This window comes from Loxodonta africana, chromosome X (assembly GCF_030014295.1).
Source record: "Loxodonta africana isolate mLoxAfr1 chromosome X, mLoxAfr1.hap2, whole genome shotgun sequence".
Lineage (NCBI taxonomy): Eukaryota > Metazoa > Chordata > Mammalia > Proboscidea > Elephantidae > Loxodonta > Loxodonta africana.
The window spans coordinates 79,587,812-79,615,615 of NC_087369.1; the positions used below are offsets into that span (position 1 = coordinate 79,587,812).

At 38.1% G+C, this 27,804-nt stretch overlaps 1 protein-coding gene across 2 annotated transcripts in view; it reads left to right on the top strand.

Annotated features, from left to right (window-relative positions):
* Positions 1–27,804, top strand: part of KIF4A (kinesin family member 4A) — a 197,438-nt gene that overhangs the window by 149,814 nt on the left and 19,820 nt on the right. For both annotated transcript variants that reach the window (XM_003412683.4, XM_064278511.1), the window contains 2 exons: positions 15,743–15,898; positions 16,023–16,123. In XM_003412683.4, the coding sequence (XP_003412731.3) occupies positions 15,743–15,898; positions 16,023–16,123 (257 nt within the window). The remainder of the gene's footprint in view (positions 1–15,742; positions 15,899–16,022; positions 16,124–27,804) is intronic.

The window sequence follows — 27,804 nt, forward strand, 5'->3', positions numbered from 1 at the left end:
GGTTGTTTGTCTTTTTGTGGTTGAGTTTTGACAGAATCATGTAGATTTTAGAGATCAGGCGCTGGTCGGAGATGTCATAGCTGAAAATTCTTTTCCAATCTGTAGGTGGTCTTTTTACTCTTTTGGAGAAGTCTTTAGATGAGCATAGGTGTTTGATTTTTAGGAGCTCCCAGTTATCGGGTTTCTCTTCATCATTTTTGGTAATATTTTGTATTCTGTTTATACCTTGTATTTAGGGCTCCTAGGGTTGTCCCAATTTTTTCTTCCATGATCTTTATTGTTTTAGTCTTTATGTTTAGGTCTTTGATCCACTTGGAGTTAGTTTTTGTGCATGGTGTGAGGTATGGGTCCTGTTTCATTTTTTTGCAAATGGATATCCAGTTATGCCAGCACCATTTGTTAAAAAGGCTATCTTTTCCCCAATTAATTGACACTGGTCCTTTGTCCAATATCAGCTGCTCATACGTGGATGGATCTATGTCTGGGTTCTCAATTCTGTTCCATTGGTCTATGTGCCTGTTGTTGTACCAGTACCAGGCTGTTTTGACTACTGTGGCTGTGTAATAGGTTCTGAAGTCAGGTAAAGTGAGGCCTCCCACTTTCTTCTTCTTTTTCAGTAGTGCTTTGCTTATCCGGGGCTTCTTTCCCTTCCATATGAAATTGGTGATTTGTTTCTCTATCCCCTTAAAATATGACATTGGAATTTGGATCGGAAGTGCGTTAAGTGTATAGATGGCTTTTGGTAGAATAGACATTTTTACTATGTTAAGTCTTCCTATCCATGAGCAAGGTATGTTTTTCCACTTAAGTATGTCCTTTTGAATTTCTTGTAGTAGAGCTTTGTAGTTTTCTTTGTATAGGTCTTTTACATCCTTGGTAAGATTTATTCCTAAGTATCTTATCTTCTTGGGGGCTACTGTGAATGGTATTGATTTGGTTATTTCCTCTTCGGTGTTCTTTTTGTTGATGTAGAGGAATCCAAGTGATTTTTGTATGTTTATTTTATAACCTGAGACTCTGCCAAACTCTTCTATTAGTTTCAGTAGTTTTCTGGAGGATTCCTTAGGGTTTTCTGTGTATATAATCATGTCATCTGCAAATAGTGATAACTTTACTTCTTCCTTGCCAATCTGGATACCCTTTATTCCTTTGTCTAGCCTAATTGCCCTGGCTAGGACTTCAAGTACGATGTTGAATAAGAGCGGTGATAAAGGGCATCCTTGTCTGGTTCCCGTTCTCAAGGGAAATGCTTTCAGGTTCTCTCCATTTAGAGTGATATTGGCTGTTGGCTTTGCATAGATGCCCTTTATTATGTTGAGGAATTTTCCTTCAATTCCTATTTTGGTAAGAGTTTTTATCATAAATGGGTGTTGGACTTTGTCAAATGCCTTTTCTGCATCAATTGATAAGATCATGTGGTTTTTGTCTTTTGTTTTATTTATGTGATGGATTACATTAATGGTTTTTCTGATATTAAACCAGCCTTGCATACCTGGTATAAATCCCACTTGATCAGGGTGAATTATTTTTTTGATGTGTTGTTGGATTCTATTGGCTAGAATTTTGTTGAGGATTTTTGCATCAATGTTCATGAGGGATATAGGTCTATAATTTTCTTTTTTTGTAATGTCTTTACCTGGTTTTGGTATCAGGGAGATGGTGGCTTCATAGAATGAGTTGGGTAGTATTCCGTCATTTTCTATGCTTTGGAATACCTTCAGAAGTAGTGGTGTTAACTCTTCTCTGAAAGTTTGGTAGAACTCTGCAGTGAAGCCGTCCGGGCCAGGGCTTTTTTTGGTTGGGAGTTTTTCGATTACCGTTTCAATCTCTTTTTTTGTTATGGGTCTATTTAGTTGTTCTACTTCTGAATGTGTTAGTTTAGGTAGGTAGTGTTTTTCCAGGAATTCATCCATTTCTTCTAGGTTTGCAAATTTGTTAGAGTACAATTTTTCATAATAATCTGAAATGATTCTTTTAATTTCATTTGGTTCTGTTGTGATGTGGTCCTTCTCGTTTCTTATTCGGGTTATTTGTTTCCTTTCCTGTATTTCTTTAGTCAGTCTAGCCAATGGTTTATCAATTTTGTTAATTTTTTCAAAGAACCAGCTTTTGGCTTTGTTAATTCTTTCAATTGTTTTTCTGTTCTCTAATTCATTTAGTTCAGCTCTAATTTTTATTATTTGTTTTCTTCTGGAGCCTGATGGATTCTTTTGTTGCTCAGTTTCTATTTGTTCAAGTTGTAGGGACAGTTCTCTGATTTTGGCTCTTTCTTCTTTTTGTATGTGTGCATTTATCGATCTAAATTGGCCTCTGAGCACTGCTTTTGCTGTGTCCCAGAGGTTTTGATAGGAAGTATTTTCATTCTCGTTGCTTTCTATGAATTTCCTTATTCCCTCCTTGATGTCTTCTATAACCCAGTCTTTTTTCAGGAGGGTATTGTTCATTTTCCAAGTATTTGATTTCTTTTCCCTAGTTTTTCTGTTATTGATGTCTAGCTTTATTGCCTTGTGGTCTGAGAAGATGCTTTGTAATATTTCGATGTTTTGGACTCTGCAAAGGTTTGTTTTATGACCTAATATGTGGTCTATTCTAGAGAATGTTCCATGTGCGCTAGAAAAAAAAGTATACTTTGCAGCAGTTGGGTGGAGAGTTCTGTATAAGTCAATGAGGTCAAGTTGGTTGATTGTTGTAATTAGATCTTCCGTGTCTCTGTTGAGCTTCTTACTAGATGTCCTGTCCTTCTCCGAAAGTGGTGTGTTGAAGTCTCCTACTATAATTGTGGAGGTATCTATCTCACTTTTCAATTCTGTTAAAATTTGATTTATGTATCTTGCAGCCCTGTCATTGGGTGCATAAATATTTAATATGGTTATGTCTTCCTGATCAATTGTCCCTTTTATCATTATATAGTGTCCTTCTTTATCCTTTGTGGTGGATTTAAGTCTAAAGTCTATTTTGTCAGAAATTAATATTGCTACTCCTCTTCTTTTTTGCTTATTGTTTGCTTGATATACTTTTTTCCATCCTTTGAGTTTTAGTTTGTTTGTGTCTCTAAGTCTAAGGTGTGTCTCTTGTAGGCAGCATATGGATGGATCGTGTTTCTTTATCCAGTCTGTGACTCACTGTCTCTTTATTGGTGCATTTAGTCCATTTACATTCAGGGTAATTATAGATAAATAAGTTTCTAGTGCTGTCATTTTGATGCCTTTTTATATGTGTTGTTGACAATTTCATTTTTCCGCATACTTTTTTGTGCTGAGGCGTTTTTCTTCGTAAATTTTGAGATCCTCATTTTCATAGTGTTTGACTTTATGTTAGTTGAGTCGTTACGTTTTTCTTGGCTTTTATCTTGAGTTATAGAGTTGTTATACCTTTTTGTGGTTACCTTATTATTTACCCCTATTTTTCTAAGTAAAAACCTAACTTGTATTGTTCTATATCGCCTTGTATCACTCTCCATATGGCAGTTCAATGCCTCCTGTATTTAGTCCCTCTTTTGGATTATTGTGATCTTTTACCTGTTGACTTCCATGATTCCCTGTTATGTGTATTTTTTTTTAATTAATCTTAATTTGTTTGTTTTTGTGATTGCCCTATTTGAGTTGATATCAGGACATTCTGTTTTGTGACCTTGTGTTGTGCTGATATCTGATATTATTGGTTCTCTGACCAAACAATATCCTTTAGTATTTCTTGTAGCTTTGGTTTGGTTTTTGCAAATTCTCTAAACTTGTGTTTGTCTGTAAATATCTTAATTTCGCCTTCATATTTCAGAGAGAGTTTTGCTGGATATATGATCCTTGGCTGGCAGTTTTTCTCCTTCAGTGTTCTGTATATGTCATCCCATTCCCTTCTTGCCTGCATGGTTTCTGCTGAGTAGTGTGAACTTATTCTTATTGATTCTCCCTTGAAGGAAACCTTTCTTTTCTCCCTGGCTGCTTTTAAAATTTTCTGTTTATCTTTGGTTTTGGTGAGTTTGATGATAATATGTCTTGGTGTTTTTCTTTTTGGATCAATCTTCAATGGGGTTCGATGAGCATCTTGGATAGCTATCCTTTCGTCTTTAATGATGTCAGGGAAGTTTTCTGTCAGGAGTTCTTCAACTATTTTCTCTGTGTTTTCTGTCCCCCCTCCCTGTTCTGGGACTCCAATCATCCGCAGGTTATCCTTCTTGATAGAGGCCCACATGATTCTTAGGGTTTCTTCATTTTTTTTAATTCTTTTATCTGATTTTTTTTCAGCTATGTTGGTGTTGATTCCCTGGTCCTCCAGATGTCCCAGTCTGCATTCTAATTGCTCGAGTCTGCTCCTCTGACTTCCTATTGCGTTGTCAAATTCTGTAATTTTATTGTTAATCTTTTGGATTTCTACATGTTGTCTCTCTATGGATTCTTGCAACTTATTAATTTTTCCACTATGTTCTTGAATAATCTTTTTGAGTTCTTCAACAGTTTTATTGGTGTGTTCCTTGGCTTTTTCTGCAGTTATCCTAATTTCATTTGTGATATCTTTAAGCATTCTGTAAATTAGTTTTTTATATTCTGTATCTGATAATTCCAGGATTGTATCTTCATTTGAGAAAGATTTTGATTCTTTTGTTTGGGGGGTTGGAGAAGCTGTCATGGTCTGCTTCTTCAAGTGGTTTGATATGGATTGTTGTCTCCGAGCCATCACTGGGAAACTAGTTTTTCCAGAAAATCCGCTAAAAAAAATGCAGTCAGACCCCTATCAGAGTTCTTCCTCTGGCTCAGGCTATTCGGATGTTAATGAAGCCGCCTGGGGAGGGTGGGGGAGGGAACAGAGAGATAGGAGAGTAGCACCTCAGAATATAGCCAGAGTTGCTTGTCTTGCTTGGAATGACTATTATATCTGAGATTCCCACGGGCACGTCGCCTATGTGTGCTGGCTGTGTGGAGATTGCCCAGGGGGTCTGGCCCGCTGGAGTCACGGTCAGATCCTCCGCTTCCAGCCCCCCGCCCAGCGTCAAGGCTCCCCTACTGGGACGGTGCACTCTTGACTCCAAAATCAGTTGCTGCCTCCCGGGGACTTCTCGTCCCTCCAGCCACATGGCCGTGCTGCCCCCGCGAACCAGGTGGGCCCCCTCCCGGGGTTAGTTCAGATGGGTGGAGTAGCTCCCCGTGCTTGTGCCGTGACCGAGTGTCCCGGCTGGGACGCTGTTCTCCCCGCTCCACTACCAGTTGCTGCCTCCCGGGGACTTCTCCTATCGGCTGCGTCCCACGCCCCCCGCGCGACCCGGCTGGGCCCCTTCCCGGGGTTAGTTCAGGGGGGTGGAGCAGCTCTCCGTGTTTATGCCATACCTGCGTCCAGTCCAAATCCCGGCGAGACGGTTCCCCGGATGGGACGCTGCTCTTCCTGCTCCAAGACCAGTCACTGCCTCCCCGGGACTTCTCCTACCGGCTGCGTCCCACGCCGCCCGCGGAACCGGCTGGTCTCCCTCCCAGGGTTAGTTCAGGGGGGTGGAGCAGCTCTCTGTGCTTGTGCCGTACCTGACTGGTACGCTGGCTCCAGGCTCTGGAAACAATCGCTGCTTCCCCGTATTAGTGCGTTTTCCGTCTCTAAATCTGTGTTTGTTGTTCAGGGTTCGTAGATTGTTATGTATGTGATCGATTCACTTGTTTTTCCGTGTCTTTGTTGTAAGAGGGATCCGAGGTAGCGTCTGCCTAGTCCGCCATCTTGGCCGGAAGCCTAACTGTAGGTTTTTCATAGATGTCCTTTATCAGGTTGAGGAAGTTCCCATCTATTCCTAGTTGCCATAAGTTTTTACCATGAGTGGATATTAAATTTTGTCAAATGCCTTTTGTCTTTAGTTTATTGATTTGGTGAATTACTTTGATTGATGTTCAAATGTTGAACCAACCTTGCCTACTTGAACAAACTACTTGATTGTAATATATCATCCCTTTTATATACTGTTGAATATAATTTGCTAAAATAAAAAATTTGTTTAAAATTTTTACATCTATCTTCAACGAGGGATATTGATCTGTAGTTTTCTTTTCTTACAATTTCTTTGTCCGATTTTGGTACCAAGGTAAGGTTTTCCTCATAGCTATAGACTATGTACTGATATCATCTATCTCATTCCTTATTGGTATTTTACATTTTCTCTTCATTCTGGCTAGGGATTTATGAAAGAACCAGTTCATTGATTTTCATCCTAATCCTTATTATTTCCTTACTTATTTTCTAACCTTTATTATTTCCTTCCTTAATTTCTTTTTCTTCTTTGTAGTTTCTTAAGGTAGAAACTGAGGTCGTTGATTTTGCATTCTTCCTTTTTAATACAGGCACTTAACGGCTATAAATTTCTCCTTAAGTACTCCTTTAATGATATCCTACAAATTTTGATACTGTTATGTTTTTATTTTCATTCATTTCAAAATACATTCTAATTTCCCTGCTGATTTCTTCTTTGATCCATGAATTATTTAGAAGTGTGTTACTTAGTTTCCAAATATTGGGGGATTTTCCATATATCTTTCTGATATTGATTTCTAATTTAATTCCAGAGAAGATTCTTTGTAGTACGTGAATCCTTTTGAATTTATTTAGACATTTTATGGCCCATAATATAGTCTATCTTGGTAAATGTTCTGTGTGTACTTGAGAGGAATGCGTATTCTGCTATGGATGGTGGAATATTCTATAATTATCCATCATGTTGATTTGATTGATTGTGCTGTCCACTTCTATATCCTTGCTGATTTTCTGCCTATTTTTTCTATAATTATTGATAAACGGGTATTGAAATCTCCAACTAGATTATAGTTTTGGGTATTTTTCCTTGCAGTTCTATATATTTTTGCTTTGTGTATTTTGAAACTCTGTTATTAGGGGCATACACATTTAGGATTATGTTCTTTTGGTTAACTCACCCCTATACTAAGAAATGACATTCTTTATCCCTGATAATATTCTTTGCTCTGAAGTCCATACTTTTTCTAATATTACTTTAGCTCATCTAGCTTTCTTTTTTTTATTTGTATTTTGAAATCATTTCAAACTTACAAATTTGAAGAATAATACAGAGCACTCCCATATACCTTTTACCCAGCTCTACCAATATTTTTTAATTGTGGTAAAATATGTATAACATAACATTTACCATTTCAACCATGTTTAAATAAACAATTCATTGGCATTAATTACATTCACAGTGCTGTGGAACCATCAGTACCATCTATTTCCAAAACTTTTTCATCATCCTAAACAGAAACTCTATACCCATTAAGCAATAACCCCTCAATTCTCCCTCTCTTGTCCGTGGTAGCCTCTAGTCTACTTTCTGTCTCTATTCATTTGCCTATTCTAGATATTTCATATAAGTGGAATCATAGAATATGTGGCCATTTGTGTCTGGCCTATTTCACTCAGCATAATGTTTTCAAGGTTCATCCATATCTTACATGTTATCAGAACTTCATTCCTTTTTATGGCTGAATAATATTCCAATGTAGGTACCATATTTTCATACAAATAACACACCACTATGCCAATTGCTTTTACATGTTGCTGTAGACAAAATTAGTATAGTATGCTTACGAAAATACCTCGCGGAGGGAGGGCACGATTGGCAAACAAATGCAGAATGCATGCATTATTTTTGTAAAAATGTGGTATATGCCACATTTTGTTTATCCACTCACCTACTGATGGATACGTGGCATGTTTCCACATTTTGACTATTGTGAATAATGTTGCTGTGAACGTTGGTGTACAAGTGTTTGTTTGAGTCCTTGATTTCAATTCTTTGGAAAATATATCTAGGAGTGGAATTGCTAGATCGTGTGGTAGTTCTGTGTGTAACTTTTTGAGGAACCGCCAAACTGTTTCCCACAGTGGCTGCACCAATTTACATTCCCACCAGAAATGCACAAAGGTTCCAATTTTGCCACATCCTTACCAACACTTGTTTTTTTCTTTTATATGTTTATTTACTAGCCATCCTACTGGGTATGAATGAAGTCGTATCTCATTGTGGTTTTGATTATAATTTCCCTAATGACTAATGATGTTGAGCATATTTTCATGTGCTTATTCTATTCCATTGATCTATATGCCTATCCTTACAGCAATACCAGACTGTTTTGATTACTATAGATAGCTTTGTAGTATGTTTTGAAATTGAGTCATGTGAGTTCTCCAGCTTTGCTCTTCTTTTCCAAGATTATTTTGGTTATTTGTGGCCTCTTGCAATTTCATATCAATTTAAGAATTGGCTTTTTTATTTCTGCAAAAAAGGCTGTTGGAATTTTGATAGGGATTGCATCGAATCTGTAGTTCACTCTGGGTAGAATTGACAACAATATTAAGTCTTCCAGTCCATGAGCACAGGATGTCTTTCCATTTATTTAGATCTTCTTTAATTTCTTTCAACAATTCTGGTTTTCAGTGTAAAACTCTTTCACATTCCTGGCTAAATTTATTCTCAGATATTTTATTCTTTTAGATGCTATTGTAAATGGAATTGTTTTCTTAATTTGTATGAAATGAATGATTTTTGTGTGTTGTTCTAGTATTTTGTTGAGGATTTTCCCATCTATATTCATAAGAGATACTGGTCTGTAATTTTATTTTCTGATGGTCTCTTTATCTGGCTTTGGTATCAGAGTAATATTTTTTTTTTTTCATAAAATGAGTTAGAAAGTGTTCCTACCTCTTCTATTTTTTGGAAGAGTTTTAGAAGGATTGATATTAATACTTTAACTGTTTGGTAAGGAGCCCTGGTGGCGCAACAGTTAAGCATTTTGCTGCTAACTGAAAGGTCGGTGATTTAAACCCAAGAAGTGGCTTCTCAGGAGAAAGACTTGGTGATCTCCTCCCTTAAAGAATCAAAAAAAAAAAAACCAAACCCGTTACCATCGAGTCAATTCTGACTCATAGCGACCCTATAGGACAGAGTAGAACTGCCCCATAGGGTTTCCAAGGAGTGCCTGGTGGACCTGAACTGCCGTCCTTTTGGTTAGCAGCTGTAGCTCTTAACCACTATCCCACCACCCTTAAAGATTACCCTTAAAGATTACAGCCTAGAAAACCCTATGGGGCAGTTCTACTCCGTCCTATAGGGTCGCTCTGAGTCAGAATTGACCCAACAGCTCCCAACAAAAACACAATAAATGTTTGGTAGAATTCATCAGTGAAACCATTTAGTCCTGGACTTTTCTTGGAGAATTTTGACTACTTATTCAGTCTCTTGTCTTGTTATAGGTCTGTTTAGATTTTTGATTTCTTCTTGAATCTGTTTAGGTAATTTGTTTTGCTTCTAGGAATATGTTCATTTTCATCTAGGTTACCTAATTTGTTGGTGTACGGTTCTTTCATAATATTCTGTTATAATCCTTTTTATTTCTGTAAGATACCACCATGCATCTGTGAGTTTGTTGTACTGTGGTGTCTTGCTTGTTGCTGTGATACCAGAAGTTTTGCCACCGGTATTTCAAATACTACCAGCAGGATTGCCCTTGGTGGACAGGTTTCAGCGGAGCTTTCAGACTAAAACAGAGTAGGAAGAAGGACTTGCCAGTCTATTTCTGAAAAAATTGGCCAGTGAAAACCTTATGAATAGCAGCAGAACATTGTCTGATATAGTGCTGGAAGATGAGCCCCTCAGGTCAGAAGGCACACAAAATACGACTGGGAAAGGGCTGCCTCCTCAAAGTAGAGTCGACCCTAATGACGTGGATGAAGTCAAGCTTTTGGGACCTTCATTTGCTGATGTGGCACAACTCAAAATGAGAATAAACAGCTCCAAACATCCATTAATAATCACAACATGGACTGTATGAGGTATGAATCTAGGAAAATTGGAAGTCATCAAAAATGAAATAGAATGCATAAAGATCACTATCCTAGGCATTAGTGAGCTGAAATGGACTGGTATGGGCCATTGTGAATGGGAAAATCATATGGTGTACTATGCCAGGAATGACAAATTGAAGAGGGATATCATTGCATTCATTCATCATCAAAAAGAACATTTCAAGATCTATCCTGAAGTACAGTGCTGTCAATGATAGCATAATATCTATATGCTTACAAGGAGGACCAGTTAATACTACTATTATTCAAATTTACACACCAATCACTCATTTAAAAGTTGAGGAAATTGAAGATTTTTTACCAACTTCTGCAGTATGAAATTGAGCAAACATGCAATGAGGATGCATTGATAATTCCTGGTTATTGGAATGTGAGAGTTGGAAACAAAGAAGGATTGGTAGTTGGAAAATATGGCCTTGGCGATAGAAGATTGCATGATAGAATTTTGCGAGATCAATGACTTATTCATTGCAAATACCTTTTTCAACAATATAAATGGTGACTATACACGTGGACCTCACCAGATGGAAAACACAGGAATCAAATCGACTACATTTGTGGAAAGAGACAATGGAAAAGCTCAATGTCAACTGTCAGAACAAGGCCAGGGGCCAACTGTGGAACAGACCGCCAGTTGCTCATAAGCAAGTTCAAGTTAAAGTTGAGGAAAATTAAAACAAGTCCATGAGAACCAAAATACAACCTTGAGTATATCCCACCTAAATTTGGAGACTATCTCAAGAATAGATTTGACACATTGAACACTAATGACCAGAGACCAGATGAGTTGTGGAAAGACATCAAGGACATCATACATGAAGAATGCCAAGGTTCATTAAAAAGATAGGGAAGAAAGGAAAAACCAAAGTGGGCATCAGAAGAGACTCTGAAACTTGCTCTTGAACGTAGAGTAGCTAAAGCAAAAGGCAGAAATGATGAAGTAAAAGAGCTGAATATAAGATTTCAAAAGGGTGGCTTAAGAAGTCAAGGTAAAATATTATAATGAAATTTGCAAAGATCTGGAGGTAGAAAACCAAAAGGGAAGAATATGCTCGGCATTTCTCAAACTGAAAGAACTGGAAAAAAAAAATTCAAGCCTCGAGTTGCAGTTTTGAAGGATTCTATGGGCAAAATATTGAATGACACAGAAAGCATCAAAAGCAGATGGAAGGAATACACAGAATCACTGTACCAAAAAGAATTGGTTGCCAGTCGTCCATTTCAGGAGGTAGCATATGATCAAAAACTGAGAGTATTGAAGAAGCCCAAGCTGCACTGAAGGCAGTAGCGAAAAACAAGTCTCCAGCAATTGAAAGAATCCCAATTGATATGTTTCAACAAACGGATGCAGCACTGGAGGTACTCACTTGTCTATACCAAGAAATTTGGAAGAAAGCTACTTGGCCAACTGACTGGAAGAGATCCATAATTGTGCCCATTCCAAAGAAAGGTGATCCAACAGAATGCAGAAATTATCAAACAATATCCTTAATATCACACGCAAGCAAAATTTTGCTGAAGACCATTCAAAAGCACATGTAGCAGTACATTGACAGAGAACTGCCAGAAATACAAGCCAGATTCAGAAGATGACGTAGAACAAGAGATATCATTGCTGATGTCAGATGGATCTTGGCTGAAAACAGAATACCAGAAAGGTGTTTACCTGTGTTTTATTGACTATGCAGAGGCATTCGGCTGTGTGGATCATAACAACTTTTGGATAACATTCATAGGAAGGGAATTCCAGAGCATTTGATTGTGCTCATGTGGAACCTGTACATAGACCAAGAGGCAGTCGTTCAAACAGAGCAAGGGGATACCGCGTGGTTTAAAATCAAGAAAGGTATGCATCAGGGTAGTATCCTTTCACCATACTTACTCAGTCTGTATGCTAAGCAAATATTCCAAGAAGATGGGCTATATGAAGAAGAACGCGTCATCAGGATTAGTGGAAGACTCGTTAACAACATGCAATATGCTGAAATCTTGCTTGCTGAAAGCAAAGAGGACTTGAAGCACTTACTGATGAAGATCAAAGACCACGGGCTTCAGTACTGATTATACTTCAACATAAAGAAAACAAACATCCTCACAACTGGACCAATAAGGAACATCTTGATAAACGGAGAAAAGATTGACGTTATCAAGATGACGTTGACGCCCATGGAAGCAGCAGTCAAGAAATCAAATGACATATTGCACTGGGCAAGTGTGCCGCAAAAGACCTCTTTAAGGTGTTGAAAAGCAAAGATGTCACTTTGAGGACTAAGGTGCGCCTGGCCCAAGCCATGATATTTTCAAACACCTCATATGCATGCGAAAACTGGACAGTGAATAAGGAAGACAGAAGAAGAATTGATGCATTTGAATTATGGTGTTGGCGAAGAATATTGAATATACTGTGAACTGACAGAAGAATGAGCAAGTCTGTCTTGGAAGAAATACAGCTAGAGTGCCCCTTGGAAGTAAGGATGGTGATAATTCGTCTCACGTTACCTTGGGCATGTTATCAGGAGGGACCAGTCCCTGGAGAATGACATCATGCTTTATAAAGTAGGGAGTCAGTGGAAAAGGGGAAGACCCTTGACAAGTTGGATTGACATTGTGGCTGCTTCGGTGGGCTCAAGCATAACGAAGACTGTGAGGATGGTGCAGGACGGGGCAGTGTTTCGCTCTTTTGTACATAGGTTCGCTATGAGTTGAGGCCAACTCAGTGGCACCTAACAACAACAACATCCCTACTTTCATTTCTGATTTTAGTTATTTGCATCTTCTCTCTCTTTTTTTTTTGTCACTGTAGCTAAAGTTTTGTCAGTTTTATTGATCTTTTCAAAGAACCAACTTTTGCTTTCATTAATTCTATTATTTTTCTATTCCATATTTTATTTATTTCTACTCTGCTCTAATCTTTATTGGAGTCCCTGGGTGGTGCAAACAGTTAAGCACTTGACTACTAACAAAAAGGTTGGCGGTTCAAACCCACCCAAAGGCACCTCGGAAGACAGGTCTGGCAATCTGCTTCTGAAAGGTCACAGCCTTGAAAACCCTATGGAGCACTTTTACTTTGGACACATGGGGTGGTCACCTTGAGTCGGAATCAACTCAAAGGCAGCTGATAACAATGACACAATTTTTTTTTATAGTCATGTGCCAGATAACATTCATTCAGGCAACATCCGACTACAATACGTCCGTAGTCCCACGAGGTTATAATTAGAGTTCAGAAATCCCGGCCAGAGAACAGGACATAGCAAACTTAGGCACGTCTCCCTCTACAATCATGACGATCCTCGAAAACAAAGAAACAATCCTCCAAGCTGCTAAAGGATTGGCTCCACTGAAAGCTACAAGGCAAAAAAGGCACCAAGCTGGTTCAAGATGCTTAAAGAAAAACAGGACCAGACTACGATATCAAGTTTAGTGCTAGCTCTGGGTGGCTCAAGCGCTTCAAACAATTGTTTTTTGCTGCATAATTTGAGTCTGCGAGTGCTCATGCGATGGCAGCATAAGAATTTGTTGAAATCTCAGATAAACTAATTAAGAGCGAGGTTATTTGCCCCAGCAAATTTTTAACCTGGATGAAACCTCCTTATTCTGGAAGTGAATGCCGTATCATCCATAATACAGTGTTCACACGATGTCCAAATTGCATAATGCCCTATTTCACAGAACATATTGTGGTTGTTAAATGACACATGACTGTATCTCCCTTTTCTGCTAGGTTTGAGTTTAATTTGTTCTTCTTTTTCTAGTTCCTCAAGGTGTAAAGTTAGGTTATTGATTTGACATTTTTCTTCGATTTTTCATACATAAGCACTTACAGATATAAATTTCCATCTGAGCCCTGCTTTTACAGCATTCCATAACTTTGATATGTTGTGCTTTCATTTTCATTTGTCTCTGTGTATTTTCTAGTTTCCCTTGTGATTTCTTCTTTGACCCAATGATTGTTTAAGAACACGTCATTTAATGTCCACGTTTTTGTGCATTTTCCAGCTTTCCTTCTGTTATTAATTTAGCTTCATTTCATTGTGCTTGGAGAAGATTTTTTGAATGATTTCACTCTTTTTACGTGTATTCACATTTGTGTGTGTGTGTGTGTGTTGCCGAACATGTGGTCTGTTCTGGAGAATGAACTATGTACACTGGAGAAGAAAGAGTATTCTGCTGTTGTTAGGTGGTGGTGGTATTATGTGCCATCAAGTCGGCCCCCAACTCATGGTGACCCCATGCACAACAGGACAAAATGCAGCTGGTCCTGCATCATCCCCAGTATTGGTTGTGAATCAGACTCTTGTAATCCATAGGGTTTTCTTTGGCTAATTTTCCATAGTAGATCACCAGGCCTTCCTTCCTAGTCCATCTTAGTCTCCAAGCTCCACTGAAACCTGTTCAGCATCATAGCAACATGCAGGCCTCCATGGACAGAAAGGTGGTGGCTATGCATGAGGTACACTGGCCAGAAACAGAACCCAGGTCTCCCACATGGAAGGCAAGATATCTACCACTGAATCACCACTGCCCCCATTGTAGAGTGTTCTACATGTATCTGTTGGGTCTAGTTGTTTTATAACTGTAAGTGTTTATGGTACATATTTTGATTCTTTCAGTTTTGATTTATTCGTACCTTCATATTTTAAAGTGTATTTCTTTAGACAGCATATAGTTGGGTCTTGCTTTTTATCCAATCTGACAATTTTTGTATTTTATTTGGGTTTTTAGACCAGTTACATTTAATGTGATTATTGATGTGAGTAGGTTTGAGCCTGTCATCTTGCTATTTGTTTTCAATTTGTCCCATTTGTTCTTCGTTCTATTTTTTCCTCATTTTATGCCTTCCTTTGGAGCAATTGAGTATTTTTACAATTCTATGTTATCTCCTTTGTTGGCTTATTAGCTCTCTTTGTTATGCTATTTTAGTGGCTTTATTTTTGCTACTACTATCAATTATTGAGATGATGGGGTATTGAAATCTCTGACTATAATTGTCAATTTTTTCATTTCTCGTTGCAGTTCCATAAGTTTTTGCTTCATGTATTTTAGTACCTTGCTATTACGAGTATAAACATTAAGATTCATGTTCCCTTAATTAATTGACTCCTTTGTCATTATGAAGTTATCCTTTTTATCCCCAGTAATATCCTTTAATGTGAATTCTACTTTATCCAATATTCATATAGCCACTCTAGCTTTCTTTTGATTGCAATTAGCATGGTATATCTCCATGAAAAGTGGAATTATTCTTGGGGGCAGTTAATTTTTTAAAAACTGAAATTCTTTAATTTTGTTCACTTTAAAACATTTCATTTATCTACTTTAAAAATTTAGAATGTATATTTATTTATTAAACAGAACAGATAATAAGAATATACTTCCATTCTATATGAAGCCCTGGTAGCGCAGTGGTTAAAGCACTTGGCTGCCAACCAAAAGGGTAGCAGTTCGAGCCCACCAAGCTGTTCTGTGGGAGAAGGTGTGGCAGTCTGCTTTCATAAAGATTTACAGCCTTGGAAACCTTATGGGGCAGTTCTACTCTGTCCTATACAGTCGCTATGAGTTGGAATCGACTCCACGGCAGTTGGTTTTGGTTCCATCCTATATGATGCCTAGTTAATGGCAATGGACAAATGTTAAAGAGAAAACGAAGAAGGTAAAGATAGGACATATAGAAATGCTAAGAGATCTGGAGAAAGATTTTCTGGAGAGAGCTCATAACCTTTAGGGATATTGCTGTTAAAGGCTTTTAGAGAGGTATTAGAATTTTTGGTGAGTGTAGGCATGAATGGAAATCATACTTACAGTTACGTGGACTCTGGTCCAATTAAGTTTGGAAATGAATCTAGCCTGTGGGCTAGAGATTCCTTATCCCTAACCCAGACATCAATGATTTCTCTTCTAGAATTGGCTTGGAAATGAAATTGAGGTTATGGTCAGTACTGAGGAAGCCAAACGCCATCTGAATGACCTTCTTGAAGACAGAAAGATCCTGGCTCAGGATGTGGCTCAACTCAAAGAGAAAAGGGAAAATGGGGAGAATCCACCTCCTAAACTCCGGGTAAGTGACCTTATGAAAAAATGTTACCAATAATCAGACTCTGCACTCCCCAGAAATCCTCACTGCTTTGTAGGATTACTTTCCTTTTAGTATTTCATGCTCGTTTCCACTACTTTTCTTACAGAGGCGCACATTCTCACTTGCTGAACTCCGTGGTCAAGTTTCTGAGTCAGATGATTCCATTACAAAGCAGATTGAAAGCCTAGAGACTGAAATGGAACTCAGGTAACGGGACTGCCTCTAAGGCATTATAAAAATTTATGCCAGGAATCAAAATGGAACCTATCAATCCAGTGATAGGTTCAACACTGCACTACACATGTTAGATACATTGTCTCCTTTAGTCCCTCCACTATCCTATGAAGTAAATATCATTCTTCTCACTTTAGAGATCTAAACTGAATTTAAAAAATTGTCAAAGTTTATACAGCTAGAAAACAACAGAACTGGGATTCAAAATCCAGTCTATCTAATTTCAAAGCCCATGCTCTTTGCAATACACCACAATTTTTGATTCATTAGTATCTGAAACGTAGAACTGACTAAAAACAAAATTTTAGAAGAGAAACTAAAGAAAGTGTAATAGAAGAGCAATAACATAGAAAGAAGAGAGCTTTAAGGATCATCAGCAAAATAGATGGAGTTTATAAGTTATCATGACCATTACACGAGATTACGCAAGTAAAGGGCGTAACACAGTACTTAGCATATCAGAAGTGTTCAGTGAATGAATGTTCTTTCCTCCCCTCCTGGCTCTAAGATCAGAAGTTATGCCACGCAGCTTCTCTAATCACTATTATTGTCTTTTAAGCAGTTCGTGAAATCTAAAAAGAACAGAACTTTGACAGAGATTTTATAGTGTCTTAGAATATTAGGATTTTATTGCTCAGGAGACCTTGGAGATCATTTCATTTGTTTTCAGCAGTACATACTATCTGATTATCTTTGGATGTATCTGTAAGTCACTCAACATTTGAGTTCTTACTTTGTGCTGTGCTGGATGCAACTGGAATATACGGAAAGAATAATGGCACCGTCCTTGCTCTCAAGTGGAAATAGTATAATGGCTTGCTGGAATCATTTCCTAAAATTTCAGGAATGTTGTAAACATTACCTTACAATCACTATAGTGAGAGTGCTTACACCATAGAAATTGGCAAAAAACTACAAATCAGGGCTGGTTTTTTAAGTACTCTTGTTAAACATTTACCTGCACACCACTGTGCATAACTAAATGATTCTGTAAAGTAAGTCAGGTATCAAGTAGAGGGCAATTAGACAGAGGTTAGTTTAATCAGAGGAATGTTTCTGAAGTTTTTGAGACTTAAACTAGGTAAGGGACATAAACTGTCAGAGAGGATAGGAAAGGACATGTGATAGACAAGGGATCTGAAGTATTCTGGCCTACCTCTTCCAAGAAGCCTTCCTTGACTCTTCATCATTCCTTACTAATCTTCCCCATCTCTAAATACCTTCACAACTTGACAGAGCTCAATTATGTGGTACAGATGATATGTGTTATCTTTATACATATTTTTTATATATTTATTAGTATTGTCTATCTAGACAGGATAAACATCTAAGTAGACATCCTAGGCGTTGGTGAGCTGAAATGGACTGGTATTGGCCATTTTGAGTTGGACAATTGTATGGTCTACTATTCCGGAAATGACAAACTGAAGAGGAATGGCATTGCATTATCATCAAAAAGAACATTCAAGATCTATCCTGAAGCACAATGCCATCAGTGATAGGATAATATCCGTACATCTACAAGGAAGACCAGTTAATACGACTATTAGTCAAATTTACGCACCAACCACTAAGGTCAAAGATGAAGAAACTGAAGATTTTTACCAACTTCTGCAGTCTGAAATGCATCAAACATGCGATCAGGATGCATTGATAATTACTGGTGATTGGAATACAAAAGTTGGAGACAAAGAAGGATTGGTAGTTGGATAATTTGGCCTTGGTGATAGAAATGATGCCGGAGATCTCATGATTGAATTTTGCAAGACCAACGACTGCTTCATTGCAGATACATTTTTTCACCAACATAAACGATGACTACACACACATGGACCTCTTCAGATGGAATACATAGAAATCACATCGACTACATCTGTGGAAAGAGACAATGGAAAACCTCAATATCATCAGTCAGAACAAGGCCAGGGGCCAACTGTGGAACAGACCATCAATTGCTCATATGCAAGTTCAAGTTGAGACTGAAGAAGGTCAGACCAAGTTCATGAAAACCTAAGTACAATCTTGAGCGTATCCCACCTGAATTTAGAGACCATCTCAAGAATAGGTTGACGCATTGAACACTAATGACCAAAGACCAGATGAGTTGTGGAATGACATCAAGGAAATCATACATGAAGAAAGCAAGAGGTTATTAAAAAGACAGGAAAGAAAGAAAAGACCAAAGTGGATGTCAGAAGAGGCTTTAAAACTTGCTCTGGAACATAGAGTAGCTAAAGAAAAAGGAAAAAATGATGCAGTAAAAGAGTTGAACAGGAAATTTCAAAGCGCGGCTCAAGAAGACAGAGTAAAGTATTATAATGATATGTGCAAAGACCTGGAGGTAGAAAAACAAAAGAGAAGAATACGCTTAGCATTTCTCAAGCTGAAAGAACTGAAGAAAAAATTGAAGCCTCGAGTTGCAATATTGCAGAATTCTATGGGGAAATTATTAAACAATGCAAGAAGCTTCAAAGGAAGATGGAAGGAATACACAGAGTCACTGTACCAAAAAGAATTGGTCGATGTTCAACCATTTCAGGAGGTAGCATATAATCAGGAACTGATGGTACTGAAGGAAGAAGTCCAAGCTGCACTGAAGGCATTGGTGAAAAACAAGACTCCAGGAATTGACGGAATACCAAATGAGTGGTTTCAGCAAATGGATGCAGCACTGGAAGTGCTCACTCGTCTATGCCAAGAAATTTGGAAAATAGCTACCTGGCCAACCAACTGAAAGAGAGACATATTTATGCCTATTCCCAAGAAAGGGGATCCAACCAAATGTGGAAATTATTGAATAATATCTTTAATATGGCATGCAAGTAAAATTTTGCTGAAGATCATTCAAAAGTGACTGCAGCAGTATATCGACATGGAACTGCCAGAAATTTAAGCTGGATTCGGAAGAGGACATGGAACGAGGGATATCATTGCTGACATCGGATGAATCCTGGCTGAAAGCAGAGAATACCAGAAAGATTTTTACCTTTGTTTTATTGACTAGCAAATGCATTCAACTGTGTGGATCTTAATAAATTATGGATAACATTGCGAAGAATGGGAATTCCAGAACACGTAATTGTGCTCGTGGGGAGCCTGTACATAGATCAAGAGGCAGTCATTTGAACAGAACAATGGGATACTCTGTAGTTTAAATTCAGGGTTGTATCCTTTCACCATACCTATTCAGTCTGTATGCTGAGCAAATAATCTGAGAAGCTGGAGTATATGAAGAACAGGGCATCAGGATTGGAAGAAGACTCATTAACAACCTGCGTTCTGCAGAGGACACAATCTTGCTTGCTGAAAGCGAAGAGGACTTGAAGCACTTACTGATGAAGATCAAAGACCACAGCCTTCAGTATGGATTTCACCTCAACATAAAGAAAACAAAAATCCTCACAACTGGACCAATAAACAACCTCATTATAAACAGGGAAAGGATTGAAGTTGTCAAGGATTTCATTTCACTTGAATCCACAATCAACGCCCATGGAAGCAGCAGTCAAGAAATCAAAAGATGCCTTGCATTGGGCAAATCAGCTGCAAAAGACCTCTTTAAAGAGTTGAAAAGCAAAGATGTCACCTTGAAGACTAAGGTGCGCCTGACGCAAGCCATAGGGTTTTCAATCACCACCTATGCATGTGAAAGCTGGACGATGAGTAAAGAAGACCGAAGAGGAACTGACACCTTTGAATTGTGGTGTTAGAGAAGAATACTGAATATACCATGGACTGTCAGAAGAACGATCAAATCTGTCTTGGAAGAAGTACAACCAGAATGCTCCTTAGAAGCAAGGATGGCGAGACTATGTCTCACATCCTTTGGACATATTGTCAGGAGGGATCAGTCCTTGGAGAAGGACATCATACCTGGTAGAGGGTCGGCAAAAAAGAGGAAGACCCTCAATGAGATGGATTGACACGGTGGCTGCAACAATGGGCTCAAGCATAACAATGATTGTGAGGCTGGCACAGGACTGGCCAGTGTTTCGTTCTGTTGTACATAGGGTCGCTATGAGTCAGAACTGACCTGATGGCACCTAACAACAACAGCTTTGCCAGCAGGAGTGCTTGACTACTAACTGAAACTGGTCAGTGGTTTGAACCCACGAAGAGGCACCTCGGAGGAAAGGCCTGGTGCTCTACTTCTGAAAGGTTACAGCCATTAAAAGTCTATGGCACACAGTTCTACTGACACGCACGGAGTCACCACGAGTTGGAATTGACTTGATGGCAACTTGTAGCTGGTACTTTGCCAGCAGCTAAACCAGATTGGATTTTCTTATCTCCTCCGTTTTATGTCTGAGCACATTGGACTGTTTCTGGAAGTTTCTTTCAAGTTTGAGTGATTCATATTGCCTCTTATGGTCCTAAGAAGAAAAAAAAGTCAGATTTTAATTGGTATACAAAAACCCACTAACCAGCCAGCTAAAATAAAATTTTATAAAACCTTCATACTTCCCACATTTCAGGTTCCGATTATTAATGGATGTTTGCAACAGTTTCTTCTCATTTTGAGTCTTGCCACATGAGCAAATGAAAGTCCCGAAAGCTTGACTCCACGTCATTAAGGTCAACTCTACTTTGAGGAGACAGGTCTTCCCCAGTCATCTTCTGAGTGCCTTCCAACCTGGGGGGCTCATCTTCCAGCACTTTATCAGACAGTGTTCAGCTGCTATTCATAAAGTTTTCACTGGCTAATATTTTTTCTGAAGTAGACTACCGGGTTCTTCTTTCCAGTCTGTCTTAGTCTGGAAGCTCAGCTGAAACCTGTCTGCCATGGGTGACCCTGCTGGTATCCAAATATCGGTGACATAGCTTCCAGCATCACAGCAACACGCAAGCCCTCACAGTAGGACAAACTGGCAGACACGTGGGTTTTGTTTTATAGACCTGTCTAATCTTTGTCTGGAAAGCAGGCTTCAGGAATGATTTCAGTTCTGGGTTAGCAGAGCATTCGCGGGCCATGTTTTCAGGGATGTCTACAGTCTCTGTCAGGCCAACAAGTCTCATCTGTTTATGTGAATTTGAATTCTGTTCTATGTTTTTCTTCTGCTGTCTGGGACTCTGTTGTGATCCCTGTCAGGGCGGTCATTGGTGGTAGCCAGGCACCATTTAGTTCTTCTGGTCTCAGGCTGGTGGAGTCTCTGGTTCATGTAGTCATTTAGTCCTTTGGGCTAATATTTTCCTCATATATTTGGTTTTCTTTATTCTCCTTTGCTCCAGGTGGTATGGGACCAATAGATGTATCTTAGATGGCCGCTTGCAAGCTTTTAAGACACCAGACTCTGTTCACCAAAGTGGGGTGTAGGACATTTTCCTTATGAACTATGTTATGCCAATTTACAGAGATGTTCCCTGAGACTATGGTCCCCAGGCCCTAACTTCAGCTACTCAGTCCCTCAAAGTGTTTGGATGTGTCTAGGAAACTTCCGTACTTTTGCTTTGGTCCAGATGTGCTGACTTTCCCTATATTGTGTGTTGTCCTTTCCTTCACCAAAGTGACACTTGTCTACTATCTAGTTAGTGATTTTCCCTCCCCACCCTTGGAACCATCAACGAATAATTTTTTGTGTGTGTAAACCTTGTCTTGAGTTCTTATAATACTGATCTCATACAATATTTGCCCTTTTGTGACTGACTTATTTCACTCAGCATAATGCCCTCCAGATTCATCTATCTTGTGACATGTTTCGCAGTTTCATCATTGTTCATCTTTGTGTAGTGCTTCATTGTGTGTATGTACCATAATTTGTTCATACAATAATCTGTTGATGGGCATTTAGGTTGTTTCCGTCTGTTCACTATTGTGAGTAGTGCTGCAGTGAACATGGGTGTACATATGTCTATTCAGGTGACTGTTCTTATTTCTCTACGGTGTATTCCTAGAACTGAGATTGCTGCATCGTATGGTATTTCTACTTCCAGCATTTTAAGGAAGCACCATATCATTTTCCAAGGTGTTGATACCATTTTCAATTCCCACCAGCAGTGCATAGACGTCGCAGTCTCCCCACAACCTCTCCAGCATTTGTTGTTTTGTGTTGTTTGGATTAATGCCAGTATTGTCAGGGCAAGGTGGTATCACAGTGGGATTTTGATCTGCATTTCTCTGATGCCTGATGATCAAAAGCATTTCCTCATGTGTCTGTTAGCCACCTGAATGTCTTCTTTAGTGAAGTGTCTGTTCATATCCTTTGCTTGTTTTTTAATTGGATTATTTGTCTTTTTTGTCGTTGAGGCGTTAACAGTATCTTGTAGTTTCTAAACATTAGACTCTTATCGGATATGCCGTAGCCAAGTTTTTTTTTCCCAGTCTGTAGGTTCTGTTTTTATTCTTTCCGTGAAGTCTTTTGATGAGCCTAAGTGTTTGATTTTTAGGACCTCCCAGTTACCTAGTTTCTCTTCTGGTATTTGTGATTGTTAGTTATGGTTTGTATCCTATTTTTGCCATGTATTAGGGCCCCTAGCGTTGTCCGTATTTTTTCTTCTGTGATCCTTACAGTTTTAGATCTTATATTTAGGTCTTTGATCCATTTTGAGTTAGTTTTTGTATGTGATGTGAGGTATGGGTCCTGTTTCATTTTTTTACAGATGGATATCCAGTTATGCCAGCACCGTTTGTTAAAGAGACTGTCTTTTTCCTGTATAACAGATTTGGGCCTTTGTCAAATATTAGCTGCTCATAGGTGGATGGATCTGTCTGGGTTCTCAGTTCTGTTCCACTGGTCTATGTATCTGTTGTTGTACCAGTACCAGGCTGTTTTGACTACCATGGTGGTATAAGAGGTTCTAAAATCAGGTAGTGTGAGGCCTCCCACCTTGTGCTTCTTCAGTAATGCTTTACTTATCCATTGCCTCATCCCTTTTCATATAAAGTTGGTGATTTGTTTCTCCATCTTATTAAAAAAATGCTTTTGGAACTTGGATTGAGATTGCATTGTATCTGTAGATCGCTTTCGGTAGAATTGACATTTTCACAATGTTGAGTCTTCCTATCCATGAGCATGGTATGTTTTTCCACCTATGTAGGTCTCTTCCAGTTCCTTGCAGCAGTGTTTTGTAGTTTTCTTTGTATAGATGTTTTACATCTCTGGTTAGATTTATTCCTAAGTACTTTATCTTCTTGGGGGCTATTATAAAAGGTATTGATTCGTGATTTCATTTTCAAAGTTCTCTTTGTTGGTATAGAGGAATCCTACTGATTTTTGTATGTTAATCTTGTATCTTGCCACTTTGCTGAAATCTTCTGTTAGTTCCAATAGCTTTCTTGTGAATTCTTTGGGATTTTCTGTAAGATCATATCATCTGCTAACGTGGATAGTTTCACCTCTTCCTTACCAATCTGGATGCCCTGTATTTCTTTTTCTTGCCTTATTGCTCTAGCTAGGACCTCCAGCACAATGTTGAATAAGAGTGGTGATAAAGTGCGTCTTTGTCTGGCTCCTGTTCTAAAGGCGAATGTTTTCAGCCTCTCTCCATTTAGAATGATGCTGGCTGTTGTTTTTGTATAAATGTCCTTTATTATGTTGAGGAATTTTCCTTCTGTACCTGATTTGCTGAGAGTTTTTATCAGGAATGCGTATTGGACTTTGTGAAATGACTTTCCTGTGTTTATTGAGATGATCTTGTGATTCTTTTGTACTATTTATGTGGTAGATTACATTGATTTTCTAATGTTGAACCATCCCTGCATACCTGATATGAATCCCACTTCATAATGATGTATTATTTTTTTGATATGCTGTTGAATTCTATTCGCTAGAATTTTGTTGAGGATTTTTGCATCTATGTTCATGACAGATATTGATCTGTAGTTTTCTTTTTTTTGTCATTTCTTTGGCTTTGGTATCAGGGTTATTCTGGCTTCATAGATTGAATTTGGGGGTATTCCTTCCTTCTCTATGCTCCTGAAATAGCTTTAGTAGTATTCTTTTTCTATGCTGTGAAATAGTTTGAGTAGTACTGGTGTGAGCTCTTCTCTGAATGTTTAGTAGAATTCTCCAGTGAAGCTGTCCGGGCCAGGGCTTTTTTTTTGGGGGGGGGGGAGTTTTTTTACTACCTCTTCAGTCTCTTCTTTTGTTATGGGTTTGTTTAATTTTTCTACCTCAGTTTGTGTTAGTTTAGGTAGGTAGTGTGTTTCTAGAAATTTGTCCATTTCCTCTAGGTTTTCAAATTTGTTGGAGTATAGTTTTTCATTGTATTCTGTTATGAACCTTTTTATTTCAGCTGGGTCTGTTGTCATACCACCCATCTCATTTCTTATTGGGGTTATTTGCTTCCTCTCCTGTTTTTCTTTTGTGACTTTGGCCAATGGTTTATCGATTTTGTTGATCTTTTCAGAGAACCAACTTTTGGTCTTGTTGATTCTTTCAATTGTGTTTCTGTTCTCTACTTCATTTATTTCTGCTGTAATCTTTATTTCCTTTCTCCTGGTGCCTTAGGACTTCTTTTGCTGCCCTCTATTTGTTTGAGTTCTAGGTTTGTTGTTTTGATTTTGGACCTTTATTCTTTTTTAATGTGTGCATTTATTGCTATAAATTGACCTTTAAGCACTGCTTTTGCTGTGTCCCAAAGGTTTTGATAAGATGTGTTTTCATTGTCATTTGATTCTGTGAATTTTTTATTATATCCTTGATTTCTTATATAACACAGTAGTTTTTAAGCAAGCTGTTATTCAGTTTCCACATAGAATTGATTTTTTTTTCCTTACTGTTTCTGTTATTGATTTCTACTCTTATAATATTATGATCAGAGAAGATGCTTTGTATTATTTTGACGTTTTGGATGTTGTTAAGGCTTGCATTGTGGCCTATTCTGGAGAATGTTCCAAGTGCTTCAGAAAAGAATATATACTTTGCTGCTGTTGGGTGCAGTGTTCTGTATATGTCTATGTCTTGGTTATCTAGTGCTGCTATAACAGAAATACCAAAAATAGATGGCTTTAAAATGAAATTTATTCTCTCACAGACTAGGAGGCTGGAAGTCCGAATTCAGGGAACCAGCTCCAGAAGAAGCCTTTCTCTCTCTTGGCTCTGGAGGAAGTTTCTTGTCATAAATCTTCCCCAGTTGAGGAGCTTCTCGGCACAGGGACCCTAGGTCCAAAGGACGTGCTATTCTCCTGGCTCTTGTTTCTTGGTGGTATGAGGTCCCCCATGTCTCTCTGCTCACTTCTTTCTTTTATATCTGAAGAGACTGACTGAAGACACACCCTAATCTTGTAGATTGAGTCCTGCCTCATTAACATAACTGCCTCTAAAATGCCTCGTTAACATCATAGAGTCAGAATTTACAACACATAGGAAAATCACATCAGATGACAAAATGGTGGACAATCATACACAGCCTGGCCAAGTTGATGCATATTTTGGGGGGACACAGTTCAATCCATGACAGTCTATGAGATAAAGTTGGTTGATTGTGACATTTAGTTATTCTGTATCTTTACTGAATTTCTTTCTAGATATTCTGTCCTTCACCGAAAGTTGTGTGTTGAAGTCTCCTACTATTATTGTAAAGCTGTCTATTTCTCTTTTCAGTGCTGTTACAGCTTGTTTCATTTATTTTGGAGCCCTGTCATTGGATGCATACATATTTATTATGGTTATGTCCTCCTGCTGAATTGACCCTTCAATCATTTTATAGTGTCCTTCCTTATTTATGGTGGATTTTGCTTTAAAGTCTATTTTATCAGAGATTAGTATGTCACTCCTGCTCTTTTTTGGTTGGTATTTGCTTGATATATATTTTTTTTCCATCCTTTAAGTTTTATTGTGTTTATTCCTTTGTGTCTGAGGTGTGTCTCTTGTAGACAGCATGTTTTTTTTTTTTTTATCCATTCTGCCACACTCTGTGTCTTTACTGGTGTCCTTAGGCCATTTACATTCAGTGTAATTATTGATAGGTATGAATTTACTGCTGTCATTTTGATGGGTCTTTTTTTGTGCATGTGTGGTGTTGACAGTTTCTGTTCCGCTTAATTTTCTGTGCTGAGTTCCTTTTGTTTATATATATTCATTTTATCTCTTTCATTACTGTTGATTTTGTATTTGCTGAGTCTTTATGCTTTTTTTTTTTTTGATGGGTGGGTTTGTTAGCTTTCTTTGTGGTTACCTTGAAATTTACCTTTATTTTTCTAAATTTAAGCCAGTCTTTTATTTCTTAATAACGTCTTAACTTCCATTCTATATGGAAGTTTTATGACTACACTATTCCCTTTTTTTTTTGTTTTGATGTTGTCATCATTTACATATTGACCTCTCTAATTCCCTATTTTTAGTGTTTTAGCTTGGATTTGTTTCTGTGAGTTCTCTATCTGGATTGATAACTGGTTGATCTGCCCTGTGTCCTAGTCTTAGATTATTGTCTGATGTTGTTGGTTCTCTAACCAGAGGACTGCCTTTAATATTTCTTGTAATTTTAGTATGGTTTTTACAAATTCCCTTAATTTCTGTTTATCCAGAAATGACCTAATTTCACCATTGTATTTGAGTGACTATTTTGCTGAATATACAATTCTTGGCTGGCAATTTTTTTTTACTTCAATGCTTTATATATGTCATCCCATTGCCTTCTTGCCTGCATGATTTCTGCTGAGTAGGCAGAGCTCAGTCTTATTAGTTCTCCTTTGTAGGTGACTTTTTTTTTTCTTATTTATCCCTAGCTGCTCTCAGAATTTTTTTCCTTGTCTTTGGTTTTGGCAATTTTGATTATGATATGTCTTGGTGACTCTCTTTTGAGGTCTATTCTGTATAGGGTTTCTTGAGCTTCTTGAATAGATATATTTTCATCCTTTATGATATTAGGGAAGTTTTCTGCAAGCAAATCATCAACAATTACCTCTGTGTTTTCTGTTATCCTCCTCTGTTCTGGTACTCCAATCGCTTTTAGGGTTTTTCATCTTGAGAGTATCCCACATAATTCTTACGCTTTCTTCAGCTCGTTTTCATTCTTTTTCCTGATTTTTCCTCAAACTGGTGTCAAGTGCTTTGTCTTCAATCTCACTAATTCTGACTTCCATTGTCTCAGTTCTGTTCCTATGACCCAATGAGTTGTCTAATTCTGAAATTTTATTATTAATCTTTTGGATTTCTAGTTTCTGTCTCTCTATGGTTTCTAGCTACCTGTTTGTAATTTTGTTATATTGTTTTCCTGAATTCTTCTATTGCTTTGTCTGTGTGTTCCTTGGCTTTATTTATATTTTGCATGATCTCCTGGAACCCTCTGTACATTAGGCTTTTGAATTCTTTATCAGATAGTTCCATTGCCACATCTTCCTCCAGAAGGTTTTCTGGTTCTTTATTTTGGTTGTTTGCTGGAGCCATCTTCTCCTGTTCATTATGTGATTTGATATTGACTGTTGTCTCTGAGGCATCAATAAGTTATTATATATTTATTTTTTATTTATTGTATTTTTGTTTACTGTGTCCTTTATTTTTGTTTTGATATGTCCAAGTAGGCTGGGCATATATGCTTCTTTGGTTGTTGGTATCATTGAAGCTCTTACTTCCTGTCTCCAGGTGGTCAGAGCAGCTTCTGGATGTGTGAACCCAGGAGTCTGTTCACTGTTCTAGCAGGAGTGCAGTTATTAAGGGCACAGTCGTCTGGATCACCAGTCACCAAGTGTGTGATGCAGACTCTTCACCTACTGT